Source organism: Vespula pensylvanica, chromosome 1, assembly GCF_014466175.1.
Source record: "Vespula pensylvanica isolate Volc-1 chromosome 1, ASM1446617v1, whole genome shotgun sequence".
Classification (NCBI taxonomy): domain Eukaryota; kingdom Metazoa; phylum Arthropoda; class Insecta; order Hymenoptera; family Vespidae; genus Vespula; species Vespula pensylvanica.
In genome coordinates this window covers 6,148,344-6,164,378 of record NC_057685.1, presented here as the reverse complement: position 1 = coordinate 6,164,378, position 16,035 = coordinate 6,148,344, and the positions used below count along the sequence as shown (strand labels likewise).

At 31.7% G+C, this 16,035-nt stretch overlaps 3 protein-coding genes and 1 long non-coding RNA gene across 6 annotated transcripts in view; 1 reads left to right on the top strand and 3 right to left on the bottom strand.

Annotated features, from left to right (window-relative positions):
• Positions 1-89: 89 nt before the first annotated feature.
• Positions 90-1,189, bottom strand: LOC122634056. The gene is made up of 2 exons (XR_006328285.1): positions 341-1,189; positions 90-239 (listed from the first exon to the last, which is right to left on the bottom strand). It is a non-coding gene; the product is annotated as an uncharacterized LOC122634056 (long non-coding RNA).
• An 834-nt stretch (positions 1,190-2,023) lies between these two features.
• On the bottom strand, positions 2,024-6,440 carry LOC122634019 (apyrase-like). The gene is made up of 14 exons (XM_043822569.1): positions 6,323-6,440; positions 6,045-6,130; positions 5,555-5,713; positions 5,311-5,459; positions 4,549-4,774; positions 4,361-4,477; positions 4,165-4,245; positions 3,870-4,071; positions 3,682-3,787; positions 3,369-3,463; positions 3,139-3,293; positions 2,812-2,997; positions 2,478-2,575; positions 2,024-2,382 (listed from the first exon to the last, which is right to left on the bottom strand). Exons 4-14 carry the CDS (start codon positions 5,439-5,441, stop codon positions 2,151-2,153), a joined length of 1,629 nt encoding a protein of 542 aa, XP_043678504.1. The 5' UTR covers positions 5,442-5,459; positions 5,555-5,713; positions 6,045-6,130; positions 6,323-6,440; the 3' UTR covers positions 2,024-2,150.
• Positions 6,441-7,109: 669 nt separating this feature from the next.
• Positions 7,110-14,051, top strand: LOC122634006 (protein 5NUC-like). Of its 3 annotated transcripts, none has more exons than XM_043822544.1 (8): positions 7,110-7,264; positions 10,396-10,790; positions 11,122-11,356; positions 11,464-12,063; positions 12,141-12,305; positions 12,391-12,495; positions 12,979-13,336; positions 13,409-14,051. In XM_043822544.1, the coding sequence occupies exons 2-8, from the start codon at positions 10,642-10,644 to the stop codon at positions 13,609-13,611; spliced, it is 1,815 nt and encodes a 604-aa protein (XP_043678479.1). In that variant the 5' UTR covers positions 7,110-7,264; positions 10,396-10,641; the 3' UTR covers positions 13,612-14,051. The 3 variants fall into 3 exon arrangements, with proteins under 3 accessions (XP_043678479.1, XP_043678489.1, XP_043678481.1); XM_043822554.1 differs by lacking the exon at positions 7,110-7,264 and adding an exon at positions 9,317-9,411; XM_043822546.1 differs by lacking the exon at positions 7,110-7,264 and adding an exon at positions 9,374-9,793.
• A 529-nt stretch (positions 14,052-14,580) lies between these two features.
• The window catches only part of LOC122632798 (SET and MYND domain-containing protein 4-like), a 2,220-nt gene continuing 765 nt past the window's right edge, over positions 14,581-16,035 (bottom strand). Inside the window, exons 3-7 of the mRNA XM_043819993.1 lie at positions 15,805-16,033; positions 15,434-15,714; positions 15,221-15,379; positions 14,998-15,141; positions 14,581-14,914 (exon numbers count right to left, since the gene is read on the bottom strand). Coding sequence (XP_043675928.1) covers positions 14,669-14,914; positions 14,998-15,141; positions 15,221-15,379; positions 15,434-15,714; positions 15,805-16,033 — 1,059 coding nt within the window. The 3' untranslated portion in view covers positions 14,581-14,668. The remainder of the gene's footprint in view (positions 14,915-14,997; positions 15,142-15,220; positions 15,380-15,433; positions 15,715-15,804; positions 16,034-16,035) is intronic.

Sequence of the window (16,035 nt, the reverse complement as noted above, 5' to 3'; positions counted from 1 at the left end):
CTTCGCTCGTCGTCGTCACAAACGACGACACATCGTGTCTTTCTCTTTCTCGTGTCACAAACACATAAGTTTCTCTTTCTCTCTCTCTCTCTCTCTCTCTATCTTTCTTTTTCTCTCTTTCTCCAGTAACTCCGACGTTCGGATCGATTCGTATCGCAACGTGTTAGGCTCCTCTCTTTCTTTCTCCCTCTCTTTCTCGAACACGTACTGACACACTACACGTCTACTCTTTCTCTTTTCTTAGATAATATATATATATATATGTATATATATTTATTTATTTATATTTATATATATATAAATATAAATATACATATATATATATATATATGTTACACACGCGAGGCCAGCTTCGCGAATTACGAACACGATTACGAGAAAATATAATCTAACCAATACGAGAGCTCCTCCGACGCGCTCTCCAGGAGAACGTCGTCTCTCTGCGAGTTACGTCTCGCTGGCGTGGCAGGAACGTCGAAAGCTAGCAACGTATCCTCCCCTCCATTTCTCTCTTACTCTCTCTCTCTCTCGCTCGCTCTATCTATCTATCTCTATCTCATTCCCCCCACTTCTATCTCGCTTTAGACTCCACATTAAAACGTCGCGATCCAAAGCTCTCGCGAGCGACTTGACGAGATCCCCCCTCTTCCTCTCTAAACAGTCGCGACTCGATTCGTCAGAGCGCGCGTCTTTCGAAATATCGACAAAAGCTTCTCCTTCTTGCCACCGTTCGGCAGTAGCGCTACTATCGCAAACTTGTACGCTAGATAAAGCAGGTCGACGTTCATAAGATAGAATAGAGACGACCAACCGGCTGCTAACCTGTTTTCATCTTTGTCTCTTCTTTCTCTTCTTTTAGAACAGATTCCCTCGTTCTCCGTTCATCACGTGGCCATTGAAAGATCGCCAAGAAACTTAACAGCTGCCTCTTTTCCTCCTCCCATCGTGTTCTTTTCGATACTTCCTTCGAATAGCGACTCCTCGCGGAATTTCTCTAAAACATTTCATAAACCGTTCTCCTTCGACGATAATTCGGCACGATCGAATACGCAAGGACATACGCAAGACTGTTCGCGACTTTTATAATCTGGACCAATCCGTTCTCGAGAATATTATTCATGACGTAGGCGAACAAACGATTATACCGATTGGTAGAAATTTCAAGACCATTTAAAAGCAGTTCAAGGTTTCTTTCGTTCTGTTTCTTGACGTAAGTAAGTACTAAATAGTCCGCTTTATTCATTCATTTTTACAGTCTATATATATATATATATATATATATATATATATATATATATTATGTAAAAAGTGAATGTACGTAAATATATATACGTGTATACATATATACATATATGTATAAATACACGCATTGAATAATTAGATAATTACATATAACTTACACACACATATATATATATATATAACAAATGTAGAGAAAGATAGGAAGAGATAGAAGACATCTTATTAGAAAAAAAATCAAATATCCAGAAAAAGAGAAAGGTAATGGAAATGAGGATCACGACACTATTTATAATTCAACTCGCATCTCGAAGAACGAGGCTTTCATCGAAAGAATTCACGCGTATGTATTGTTGCTGCGTTTTACTTGTATTGATATAATAAAGGAAGAAGGAGAGGAAGAAGAAAAAAAAGAAGAAGTAAAAGGAGAGGAACGAAAAGAAACGAATAAACAAAAAAGAAATAAATAAATAAATAAATAAATAAATAAAAGGAAAAAGAAAAATCCGAAAGGAACGTTTCCGCGGCATCACAAAGAGATTCACGCGTCCTGCGCGCGAGGAGGGCCACGGAGGAGATGCGGACGAACAGCTGCTATTTCACCTGTTCGATATATTATTTAAATGCTTCACCTGCCGCGATCTCGAGATACCGCGAGATAAGCGACCAGCATTTCCTGCTTTCTTTAAGGATGTCCCGCACGATTCTTGGGATCTCTCCTTAAAAGAAAACGAGAGAGAAAGAGAGAACGAGAGAGAAGGAAGAAAGAATCTTACGAAATCCATCTTGAGAAAGTTTCTTTTTTCTACATTTTCTTTGCCATATATTTTATATGCTATAACATTTTATTTACAGAAAGTATAAAACCTAATCTTCATCTTACTATTCACGATACATGTACATTTTCTTCGTTATGAATGTAAAAAGTTAACACGATTATCCGTTCCAGCGATAATCGGACTCATCTTTTGTACGTATTCTACGAATAGATCTATATCCAAAGAACCAACCTTATGGTTTCTTCCATAGTTTTTAAATACTTGAATATCATCTCCGCCACCATATACGAAAGATGGAACTACAATTCTGTACCATTCATCGTCCAAAAGATCCTCATATCGCGGTACTTCGCAAGCACGACATCTATCATAAATATCAAAGTTAGGTATAAACGTATGATATTCAAGTTATAAGAGAAATAATATTTCAACGTTTGTATTCGTTAAATAAATGATTACCTGACTTTGACGTCGACCAATCTATTAGGTGCATCTTTCGTCATATTATAAATGACTTTGAGCCCGGACCAAACCATAATTCTTTCTTTTTCTAGCAACTGAAAATGCATGATTTGATTTATTGTTTCAATTTTCAATAGACCGACAGTCTTCATTATAACGTTCTAATGTTCGTTATTACTGTTATCAGAAAGCAAGTATTAGAAATAAATTCACGTGAATTTAACGGTTAGTATATATTAATAATTTTTTGATCAGTTAGCTTTGATAACGTTCAAGTTTTAACATATTTCCTATAGAGAGTATTAATGTATAAGTAGAGACAAAATATTACATATTTGATAGAGCTGCCAGTTATCTCGACAGTGTCCCAGGTATTTTCAAAAGGTTGAACCATGAGTAAATCACCATAAGTAATATTAACGGCGAAATCTTCGATAGAGGCACGGATTCCACCTGTATTGGTGCAAGATATAGCTGCATAAGTCCAATAAGTTTCATTCTCGGCCAGATCTACGAACTAAAATCGAGAGAGAGAAAGTAAAAGAAAAAAAAAAAAGAAACTTTTTTCTCGAGTAATCTCGAATAGTCAACCTCTTTTTGCGAGATAAAAGAAATGTCCATGTATAAAAAAAAATATGTAATATAAAAAAATGTTTACCGAGTCGATCATCGCATCTGTTATAAAGTTACCCAAGTTGCATTGTTTTCCTTTACATTTGTTATCGAGAAAAACTTTAGTCTTGCCAACGTGTTTCCATGCGAGTGCATCGACATCCTTTTGCCAAGGAATTAGAGCTTTCAAGATATCTGGATCTGCATGAAAAATAATTTTTTATTTATCAGACTACCCTTTCCTTTTTATAAATTTTTCCTTTCTCTCCAACTCACCTTGCTCGATAGAATAATCCAAAAGAATTGGATTTCCTTCCCAATCGACAACCTCTCCTTGATCGTCAAACCAAACAGTCAAGTTACCGAGATATCTGCCGAGAAAATAAATTAATAGAGGATTTATCTTTCAGATTTTCTAATAGCACGGACTAATAGCATGGACGATGAATAAGTCTTTTTTATTTAATCAATTATTAAAATGCTTTACTAAGTTGGTATAAAAAATAATCAATAGTATTAATCTCATCATACGTTCCGTGATAAGATGGATCGATATTTCATTAGGAAAATGAATATATTGATTATATACTTGGTAAAAGCAGCTGCTTGTACAATGAGTACCGTTCTGTTCGTATTTTCTTGCGTTACTATTACAGGATAATCATCCTCAGGCGTATCGATGAAAGGTGGTGGCCCTAATTAATGTAAACATTTTAATGTAATTGAAAGTTTACATTGAAACATAATTAAAATACTTTTTTCTTTTTTTCGACAAACCAGAGTACAAAAAAGTATGCGAATGTCCTCCAACAATGACGTCAAGAAGAGGACAATTAGCAGCCATCACTCTGTCTATGTTCAAGCCACAGTGACTCAAAGCAATAATGATGTCCACTCCTTGGGCTTTAAGCTTCTCAGCTTCTTCATTCACGGAATCTACTTCGTCTAGAAACCTCAATTTTTCGGTGTCTGATATAGTCTAGTAAATCATAATATATATATATATATATATATATATATATATATATATCGAATTATTTTTATTTTGTAATTTAACAAAGAATATACTAACATTCGTAGTAGATATAATGACCCCAATTACTCCGATCTTTCTGCCTCCTCTCTCGATGATCGTACTATTTTGGTAAAGACCCTGGAAAGTAGAACAGATTATAGAAAGGATATACGGAGAGAGAGAAAGAGGAAGAGAGAGAGAGAGAGAGAGAGAGAGAGAGAGAGAGAGAGTAAAAAATGATCGTGCTACAAACTTGAATAGTAGGCTCTTCTCTGTCGTCGATGTTGGTCACCACAACCGGTGCTTTGACAGCCTTTAAAAAAGGTACGAGACCAGCGATTTTATTATCGAACTCATGATTCCCAATCGTCTACAAATAAAAGATAATTATATTATAGCCCGATTGAAATTTTCTTTCAGTAAGTACTCGTGAAGGTTTACCATAGCATCGTGTGGCAACATATTCATAAACGTAGCCGTCACATTCCATCGATGAACATTGTACCATAAAGTACCTTGGTAATGGTCACCAGCATTCAGAAAAATAGCATTTGGCCGTTCTTTCTTCAATCGATTGACAGCAGTATATACTCTAGAGATTCCACCAACACAATCTTTTTCTTGTCCCACATGACAGGTACCAGAAGTTGGATTGGTCTGTTGAAATCTTATAAAATGTTTTTTTTTTTCTTCTTTTTCTCTCCGTTTTATTTATTCATTTTTTTTTTTCTTTTCTTTTTAGCTTTTTTTTTCAATTCAGGCATTCTCATTGCTTATTACTACGAATTAAGAAATTTTTCAGAAAAATATATTTCTGAAATATATTTTTGAAGGCACGATCGTACGTATCACGGAGAATAACAGAAGTTAAATCAATATCTTATCTAGTGCCGTCCTTGAAGATTCCACTTCGGTTCTCCAATTTAATACGACACACTATATTGTTATACGAAGATCGTGTGCTACGAGCAAGGCTAACGTATGTTATGTAATTTTTAATATTATTTTCATGACGACAAATTAATTATTTCTATATTTATTCTCGATTGGTTACGTAAGAGATAAATATCTATATAAAATATACGAAGGTAATCAAAGAATTTTTACGTATTTATGAAACGAGAAACAAACAAACAAAGAGACAAATACGATCGTTTCGTAATTAGATAGATAAATATTTGTATACGTCTTCTTAGTTCTTACCTCGCATGGAAATCGTTCAAATGTATAATAGATAACTCGAAGAAATCAGTCTGTCCAGGATAGACGAGTCCTCGACCGGTAAAACCCAAACATGTTTGAGACAATACAGCTATCAACAACAAAGTGTACATTTTGTGTGCGTTCGAAAGCTGTATAAGCGTAAAACAAATAGATATTAATAGGTAAAATGCAACGATATAAAATTAATTCGTAATTGTCGTTCGTATAATAGTTAGTTAATTACCTGATCAATTAAGAATAAACAATCTGCGATCGATGTATCGGACCACTAACGTAATATATTACTTTATATTTACATAGATTATTTTCAATTTAAATTTTTCAAAGACAAATTCTCGTTTGTTCCCAATTTGCCTTATAAGAGTTTAAAAGTTGTACACTCCTACAAATAATATCGCAATAAAATTTTCAAGTTATTGCATAAATTAGATAACTGATTGGATTAAATGAAACGATAAAAAGAATTAAATGTGGCGCATTAAGTATGCATTAAATATGACTAAAATCGTCAGAAATATAAATGACAAAAATAACGATGAAAGTATATAAGGTGATAAGGAGAATAAGAAAAAAAAAATATGAAAAAATAATAATCGGTAATCATAATATTACCATTCTTTTGTAGAATAATAATAAATTCAATATATATAAGTTTTACGCGAAAAAAACTGTTTAATCAAATATATCATTATTTGTATATATAATGTACTCACTTTATCCAATGTTTTCTGACACAGGTATTCCAAGTTCCATATTCCAAGTTCCAATCAGAAGAAGGAAAAGTATTGTTTGCAAGAAACTTATGAGTTTCAATTATCGAACATGATGTTTTGGGAACGATTGACGAGGTGTAAGGTGAAAGAAAAAAAAAACAATTCTTTCGAATTTTTAAGGAAATAAAAGAGGAGGAAACTTAATGTTTCGTGGAGGAACTTAAACTGGCTCGTATGCTCATATCTTTCGTATAGAGAATATACCAGTCGTAAATTACCTGTCAGCACCGAATGTTCGTCGAGAACTGCTTCACTGACAACGATCTGTCTTTGCGCCTTCCATGACAAAACAAGCACATCCATTATCGCAAATATTCACTATACAAAATGCCTTGCAATTATCTATATGCTATTACAACATTTATCTCGAGAACATTTCCGTTATTATACGTATTCGATAACGATTATTATCTCTTTCTTACTTTCTTTTGTTGAAGATTATTTATCGCGCGTTTAAAAATACTTCAATAATTTATACGTCAAGTTATGGCCAACTGGATTTTATTTAACGACCGAGAAAAATTTATCGACGAACACGCGAACGTATCATTGCTTTTATCGTTCACCAATTCTCTCATTTTCCTTTCAAACCGACGGCAATGTAGGTGTCGAAACTAGAAATTCACGCGTAGACGTTGAGCTGCAAATCGAGTTTCTGCTATGATCGACGCGTTCGGTGAACGATTCATATTTAGATACATATATTACAATATTTTCAAATAGTGAAACTGTGTGTTCCTTCTCTTCATTTATAAATATCTTATATATAGAAGAAGAGAAGAGAAAAAGAAGTATTAATAAAAACTAACGACATTGCGTATTCAACACGCAAGCCTGAGGATCTATATACAAGTAGTCACGTGACCATTTGAATTAATTAAACCAGTTTAATAGATTGGTATTAACAATCAAGGAATTTATCACATTACTATGCGCGTTAGAAAATTTATAAAATTGAAATGTACTATCTGAAGTGTATCATTTGATCGCGATCTACAGAACTGCCTGTTACTCTTCTTTCTTTTTTGTTATCTGCCTATTGAGAAACGATTTGTTATATAACCGTGTTAGTGTCTACGAGCAAATTTTATGTGTATTGTCATCGTCGTACTAACGAGAATACGAAGATCGAAAGAAGATTATCGATAAGGAACTACGAGGTAAGAAAATCAAAAGATACTTTCACTAAATTTTTCGTTACTCGATCGATCAATTAACACGATAAATAAATAAATAAATAAATAAAAATAAAATTCAAATCTTATTAATTACTCAACTGTTTTGGTATCATCGAAAGACGCGAAAAGAAAAGCAACGAGAAAAGAGAACTCCCTGTTGGCACTTTGACAAGAGAATAATTCTATATTCGCATTTTGGCCGTGGCACGCTTCATAAGACCGTGACTATGATAGTTACGAAGTATAGGGACGTTAAAGAGTTACACAGATGAGGATTTGGTCATCTTCGTCGATGATGACGTCATCATCGACTAAAAAGAAAAAAAGAAAAAGAAAAAAAAAAGAACAAAAGACAGAATTACGCAATTTTTTTTCATACAGATTTTATTTTCCCGTTTTTCGAACGATCATAAAATTTTATTACCTCATCGACAAAAAATATCATGATTATTATCGAGTCAAGTGTTTTGTTGTATATTTTTTATTCGTCAAAAATAAAACTTCAAAAGGAATTGCATCACGATCAATTTTGTAAATCCTTTCGAATTCTTCTCTCGGTAGAAAGTCTGTTTGGAGGAATAATTTTGAAAGATTGAATGTAACATACCAATATGCTTTTTTTTTTTTTTTTTTTACATCGCTTATCATCGACGAGAGGAAGAAATATATACGGCTCTAATTTGAAAAAACCACGAAGATACATGCTCGAACCTAAGAAATATTATGATCGATTTCGAGTAAAATTACCGAAGAAAAAAAATAAAAAGAAAAACATGATGAAGAAGAAAGAAAGACATTCAGACAGAGATACTGCCAACTTTTTAATCCGATACAAAGACTGAAACTCACAAAAAATGAGCTCTTTCATCTCGTTCGAGAAAGAACAAATAAATCACTATTCCTCTTATGTTCTTACGACTCCACCCGGAAATGATCTCTGCATTTTTTTCTTTTTTCTTTCTTTTTATTGCAGTTCTTTTTTTGTTCTTTTTTATTATAATGAAAACAAGATCGCCATGAGAACGGATCAAGAGAACAGAAAAGAGATATCGGAGAGTTGAGGATAATAAAACATAATGAGAGATCCATCAAGCGATATTACAAGTAACTAGTTTCAGTTGAAATATTTCCTCTCGTAATAATTTCAAGGGAATATGTTCGAAGGTGAAAACGATTTATTATGACATTCTGAACGACGAAACGAAATTAAATTGATATTCGGTGATTGGTCACAAATAATATTCTCTTCTTTCGTCTTTTTCTCTTTCCGCTTCTTTCGTTTTCTTTTTTTTTTCTTTTTTTTTCTCTTCTTTTTTCATTGTTTCTTAGCTCACTTTAAATGCAATAAACGATTTAAGCTGTATAATCATGTACAACAGTTTTATCAAGTGTTGAATGTTTTATCAAATGGGAAAAAATAACGATAAGGATAAACAAAGGAAAACAAAGGAAACAAAGAAAAAATTTTCCAGAAATTAAAAATCGACTACATTACGTGAAAGAGTAATTTCCTCGATTGTTGAATAACGAATAAAAAGATCTTCGGAGGAAGAAATTAAAAAAAAAAAAAACAAAGAAAACAGAAGAACGTCATCTTGATTTGATAACTTTCCTCATTGAACATAAATATCAAAAATTTAATTTAATCACGTAATAAAACGAATTATACATTATCGATAATATTAGATAAAGCAAACGCGAATAAAACGGATGGAATTCATAAGAATTTTTAATCTATCAAAGAAAGAAGTTTAAAGGAAAAAAAAATAGAAATAAAAAAGAGAGTATTTTCGGTTGACGTAAAAAGTATTGTCCTTGAGGTTGACCATACTAAAAATTGCATTTTCTAAAAGGCTTTCGACCAGTCCGATAGAATGCCTCTGATTTTTCATAAAGTGAATTACCAACCCTTGAAGAATGAAGGGCTGTTTATGACCCAACGAAAAGACGGTCTCTTGGTCTATCCTTCTCTCTTTGTCTCTCTCTCTCTCTCTCTCTCTCTCTCTCTCTCTCTCTCTCTTTCTTTCTCACAACGATTCTGTTTCGAAATTCAGACGCGCTCTAACCACCTCCGTCGTCTTTTCGAACGTCGATAATGTTCAGTCGACGTCCGTCCCTCGGCAAAATCGGTACGTGTTTTTCTGCTCGACTCTATTCTCTTTTCTTAAAAAAAAAACGTGCGTTCGTTATTAGCGAAAGAATCGCGATTGAAACATGATCAAAAATCACACCTGATCGTTACGTTATTCGATCAAACATAATCGTCTTGCTAGCATGATCGTGTATCAACTTCTTTAGTTTCTTTGCACCACGTGCTTGCTCTCATTACAACGATTATCTCTTTATCTTTTGTAAATGTCACATGTTCCAGAGGAAAGATCGATCACTCTTCTCGATCGATAGAAGTATATTATGGAAATATCGAATAGTGTTAAACGTATATCATAGTATTTTATTTTGTGCATATGAGGAGATACGAAGTGAAAGATTAAATCAAAGTTTATTGAAAAGGTATTTTAAAAGGAAGGTTTCATATTTTTTTATTGAAATTTATTTCTTTTCTTTTTCTTTTAATGAATAAGCAGCAGGATCCATATTAAGTTTATTACATGTATACGTGTTTTATATATATATATATATATATATATTATGTTTTTATATATGCTATATATATAATATATTATAATGCTTATTTTGTCTTTGTTTCAATACTAATCTTAATTTCTTCTTTTAACATCGTATCGTACGAGTAAATAAATAACATGTTGTTAATAATGTTTTTGTTAAATGATATTTTTATTATTTAATTACGAATATATATCTTAAGCAATCATATCATAAATATAAGAATATACATCATAAGTATACTGCCAAAATTAAATAATAAAGCTGCCAAGATAGTAAATTATATCGTTTAATCGTTTTTCCCGAATAACAATATTGTTTATCAAATAACAAGTATCAAACACGACTCTTGGCATCGTTTCGTTCGTTTCATCACTATATTATACGTATTTTATTAAACACGTACAGTTACTTTCTGCAACGTAGAAGAAATATTCTTCCTCATATTTCATTGAAAATTTCTTAATTCAGGTTTTTTATTTTTACAGAGTAACAAAGAGTAATTATGGATTTTTAAGTGGAAGAGTTCTCAAAAAATATACTGAAAAGTATACTGAGTAAAAACATTTTTTGTACTAATGATAAAAAAACGTCAGCGATAACGAAAACCTTGACACGTCTTAAAACAACGCTGTTTATCATTATCGTACATTACATTAAAAGAAAAGAAATTTCAGAAGTAACTGGGAAGAAATAATAATTCATCGTTTGTACAATATTAATAAATCGTAAAAATGTCCGTATTACTATTACGTACGTTCTCAATTATTTTCATGCTATTTGTGATAGCGAACGTTGTCGTTCATGGAAATCCTTTTCCTGCGCATAACAAAAATGAAGAATTTACTTTGCATATTGTCCACACCAATGATATGCACGCAAGGTAAATTTTTGTGATAAGGAAAACTAGAAAAAAAAGAATAGAAATTGTAAATATATCTCTTATTACGTTAACGTAAATATACATTAAACGCTTAAAATGATACGATTTCAATGATATCAACGATAATTATTTATTCTGCTAACGTTAATTATTAAGATAATATATAGATCAAATTAAATCGTAGACTTTAAATCTCAATTTATGATGTAATCGTATCTAAATCGATCACAATTCGTCTACTATATATTCACGAAAAATTATAACGTAATAGGATTATCGTTTCAATATAAATCTTACTCTCGCTGATCTAAGATCTTATTCTTTTATTTAGATTCGAAGAAACATCGAGATTGTCGGCACCAATTTGTTCTAAACAGGATGCCGCGGCGGGTAAGTGTTACGGTGGTTTCGCCAGAATAGCGACCTTGGTTCGTGAGGCTAGAAATTCGTCCATACCAACGTTGTTCTTGAACGCTGGCGATACTTATCAAGGTTCCGTATGGTATAATATCTACAAGTGGAAAATTGTTGCAAACTTTCTCAACATTCTCGCGCCAGATGCTATAGTGAGTATTAATAACGAATTTGCTGCTCTTCATTTTAACATTATCTCTTATTTATCTATTTATCTACCTATTTATCTATCTGTCTATCTATCTATCTCGCTTCACAGAGTCTTGGAAACCATGAGTTCGATGACGGTGTAAATGGTTTGATACCTTTCATTGAGGAAGCAAAGTTTCCGATTCTCGCGGCGAATCTTGACCTTTCAAAACAGCCAAACTTAAAAGCCACGAAGTTAGCGAACAGTACGGTCTTAGTGATAAATGGTACAAAGATCGGTGTGATCGGTTATCTCACGCCAGAGACGACGATCATAGCGATCACCGAAAATGTGATCATTAACGACGAGATACCTGCAATTCGTGAGGAAGCAAAGAAATTAAAGAAACAGGGTGTAGATATTCTCATTGCTTTGGGTCATTCTGGATTCAATATTGATAAAAAAATCGCCAAAGAAGTCGAGGACATCGACATTGTCATCGGTGGACATACCAATACCTTTCTGTATCGTGGCGAACAACCTGACGCTGAACATCCCGAAGGTTTTTATCCTACTGAAATCGTACAGGACAACGGTAGAAAAGTTTATGTTGTTCAAGCATATGCTTACACTAAATACCTTGGTAACTTTAGTGTAACTTTCGACTCAAACGGCGAAGTTACTCACATCGAGGGCAATCCGATTCTCGTCGATCATAGTATCAAACAGGTGAGCTTTGAAAAGATAACAATGGATTATAGTTACGTACAATATCTAAGTTAATTTAAAGACGATTCATAATATAGGCACCGGACGTTCTCGAAGAACTGGATCGATTCAGACCTGCGATCGATAATATAAGCACTACGGAAGTTGGAAAAACTCGTGTATTACTCAATGGTGATAGTAAAATCTGTAGGCGAGAAGAATGCAATTTAGGAAATCTCATTACCGATGCTATCATCGATTACGTAAGTTTCTAGAAGAAGTTGTTAATACCAACATTTTTAAATACTCTTTTATTTCAAAGATATGATTCAATTATTGCGATTACAGAATACCCAGGAATATTTTGCCAAAGGAAAATGGACCGATGCTGCTATTGCCGTTCAAAATTCTGGAAGTATAAGAGCGTCTATCACTAGAGCTTTGAACGATAAGGTAGATACGTGAAATATCATTGTACATACATCCGAGTCTCTTTTTATACGGTTGATGTGTACCGTGCAAAAGAAAATTATGTAAAACCGATGCGAACTATACAAAAAGCAATTTAAGATATAAACATGCATTCGCTAAAAATATTTTATTTAATAAACGCGTTAAAAAAAAAAAAAAGTAGTTTTAAGAAAAATTAAAAAAAAAAAAGAAATGTTTTTTCAAACAAATACCTACGATTTTCGTCGATATTTTTTGCGAACTAATTAATGTTCGCTTTTGCAACCGTGTAAGTAAAACGTGTGTATAAAAGATGTTAAAAAAATCGTGTAAAAAAGTATCGGATAAAAAATTACTCATATAAAATTCATTATAAAACTCATTATAAAAAAGACTCGGGTGTACTTACTTTTGTTTCTTTCTTCTTTTTTTTACATAGTTCTAATCTCCTTTCGTTTCTCCATTTAAAAATAAAAAAATATATAGATCACAATGGGTGACGTACTTGGGGTTCTACCTTTTGGCAACATCATCTTCAAGACATCTATGACAGGAAAACAAATGCTCTCAATGTTGGAATGGAGCGTGTATAATCTTAATTACAATTCTTCGGATAATTTATTCGGTGCATTCCTTCAATTTTCTGGTCTTCAAGTCTTATATGACATTTCTCGTCCGCCGAATTCGAGAGTAGTTTCCGTCCAAGTACGATGCGCCGCTTGTAATATTCCAAGTTACAGTGATCTCGATAAAAATGCAACTTACGAAGTTCTGATAAATGATTTTATGTATAACGGAGGAGACGGTTACAAGATGTTGAAAGATCTTAAATATACTTCAATGGGTACGATAAATTGATTGTTATATCAAGCTTTCATAAAAATGCATTTCTTCATTTATTATTATCGTTTTTTAGGTGTTACTACAGCGGACGTGGTTATTCAATATTTGAAAAAATTCAGTCCTGTATATACTGGTGTCGATTGGAGAATTAATTACGTGCACGAAAAATTATATTCTAATATGTTAAATAACGAAAGTACATCATCTGCTTCAGTTAGAGGATATTCGGTAGTACTTATAATTTTGCTGACAATGATTACTGGATTGTTAACGTGATTATGTCGCTCGTAATGATGATTTTACTTTATGTTAAGTTCATAAAAGGAAAGAAAATTTTGACAGTATTTACATATTAATTACGTGATTATGTAATATTATGTGCATATAGCCTATCTATCATATAAATGCAAGTAATTTGCATATCTATATATATAATTTGTTAATATCTCTTGTAAACATATATTTTTATCTTTCTTAAATTGATAACAAATTTTTATGATATATTATTTGATCTATTACTTTGCCATAATATATTAATTAATTTTCTTATTACACATGCATTTAAAGACTCGCACATACTGTACAATGTAATGTCTAAGTGATACCTAAGTGGAAATGATCGTATATGATGATACTAGCAATATATTTCATTATTGGATTTGTATCGCATTCTCTACCTCAGAAAATATAATAATGCGACTAGTTTATTTTTGCAATATATGGTGTTTCACTTATATAATGAAATAATTACCGAAGTAAGCAATTTTTCAATACGTTTCATTGACTATTATTAATAATGTACAATATCTTTTACATTAAATTTCAAAGTATTTTTACGTATTTAAATTATAATGCTTGTCTTTTGAGAAAAATATGATACGTGAACATTCGAAATTTTTTAGTATAAATATTTTATTGCATAGTATTTAACATACGAAAAATATACAAACAAAGACTAAATAGATAAAATAAATAAAACGGATAAAACAAAAAATATAATATTTCTGTTCCATGCTGTGTGTATGTGTGTATTATTTATTCATTTATTTAAAACAAATGAGAATACATAGTTATCATTGTTACATTTGTATTGCATTTCCTTATTATTCACGTATATTTATCAGATCTATTTATTATTTACATATATTTATCACATTTATTTATTATTTACATATGTTTATCATATTTATTATTCTTATTTATCATTTAGTTATTTAAAACAAATGAGAATACACACAATTATCATTGTTATATTTATATCATATTTATTATTTTTATTTATCATTTATTCATTTAAAACAAATAAGAATACACGCAGCTATCATTATTATATTTACACTACAGGCAAGTCAAATCTGTTTCCACTTAAAGAATACACACGTTTTATAGTTTCCACAACCTCATTCATTTCTTTACAAGGTATTGGAGCATGATCATATAAAACTTGTACCATCTTTAATAAATCTCGTATTATATGCGGTTTGTCATGAACTTCATCCACAGTTGCTAAAGACACGTATGTCTCGAACTTTCTTAGAGCCTTCGCGATAATCCCATTATCATAATTTGTTCCTAAATCCTATATATTAAAAGAAGACTTTTTATATGAGAAATAAAAATTATAATCTAAATAATATAACTGAATTTATAAATTGTAGATACTTGGTAAGAATATAGAGCAAAATATGGAGGCCAATCCCATTCACATGCTATGCAATTACATTCGAAATAATATTGTTTCAGAAGTCCCTCTTGTCTTTTTGATTTTCCCATTATGGCATAATGCTGACCATAATTATCTAAAAGCTACGAGAATTTTATATACAAGTTTTATTACCAAAAATGTAATAAAATATTTCTTACAATTCCAAAAATAAATAAGTACCTGTTCTCCTTTCTGTATAGGATAAGCAGCACACATAATCATTTCTCTAGATCTTGAAAATCTTAGTACGTTTGGATTACAGCTATGATTAAACAGACTATAAAATGCCATTGCTACAACACCTCGTTCTTTACTATCTAAAATGTATTCTTCACTAAACTGTAATAAAATTCAATTATGATATGAAAACAAAAAGAAAAAGCAAATACTTACACTATGAACATTACTAGGTATTAATTGTTGATGCCTTAAAATAAGCCCACCAATTAATGTAACATCTTTGTTTTTAATCAATGCAGATAATTCATCTTCCAATTTATCGCCAAATATCACAGTACGTGTAGCAAGTAAATATAAAATAATACAAGCATCTACAGATCTTCTGAATAGATCAATTGCTGATCTCTTTTCAGTATTGGTTGTAAGACAATATATACTTATATATTTATCACTGTGAAGTTTCTTATCGGAACTAAAACCTTTTGTTCTAGGATCTATAACAAATAGTTGTAAAATTTAAAAAAAAAGAATTAGTTAATACCATTACTCCATATTTCAAAAATAATGTATTAACTTATAATTACCATCCCATTCATCAACTTTCTTAATTTCCTTCCTTAAATTTTCCAAATTTTTAAACTCTCTTATTGCTTGTATTGCAATTCTGGCGCTAAACAGATCAAATTTAATATAATCAGAAATCTCAAACAATATTGAAAATACAGGACATTCTATATCATGATATTTCTTCCAGTCTTCCAATTTACATTTTTCAGAACAATACAGGGCATAAACGCAATGATCACAAGGTATAC

Bases quoted from the DNA above. Each gene is read 5' to 3' on its own strand.
- LOC122634019 (XM_043822569.1), bottom strand. From the start codon at position 5,441: ATGTACACTTTGTTGTTGATAGCTGTATTGTCTCAAACATGTTTGGGT. The intron at 4,246-4,360 runs GTTTGTAGCACG...TCTACTTTCCAG, and splicing joins GAGAAGAGCCTACTATTCAA to GGTCTTTACCAAAATAGTAC. The intron at 3,294-3,368 runs GTGAGTTGGAGA...TTTTTCATGCAG, and splicing joins GGATTATTCTATCGAGCAAG to ATCCAGATATCTTGAAAGCT.
- LOC122634006 (XM_043822544.1), top strand. From the start codon at position 10,642: ATGTCCGTATTACTATTACGTACGTTCTCAATTATTTTCATGCTATTT. The intron at 10,791-11,121 runs GTAAATTTTTGT...TCTTTTATTTAG, and splicing joins ACCAATGATATGCACGCAAG to ATTCGAAGAAACATCGAGAT. The intron at 11,357-11,463 runs GTGAGTATTAAT...CTCGCTTCACAG, and splicing joins TTCTCGCGCCAGATGCTATA to AGTCTTGGAAACCATGAGTT.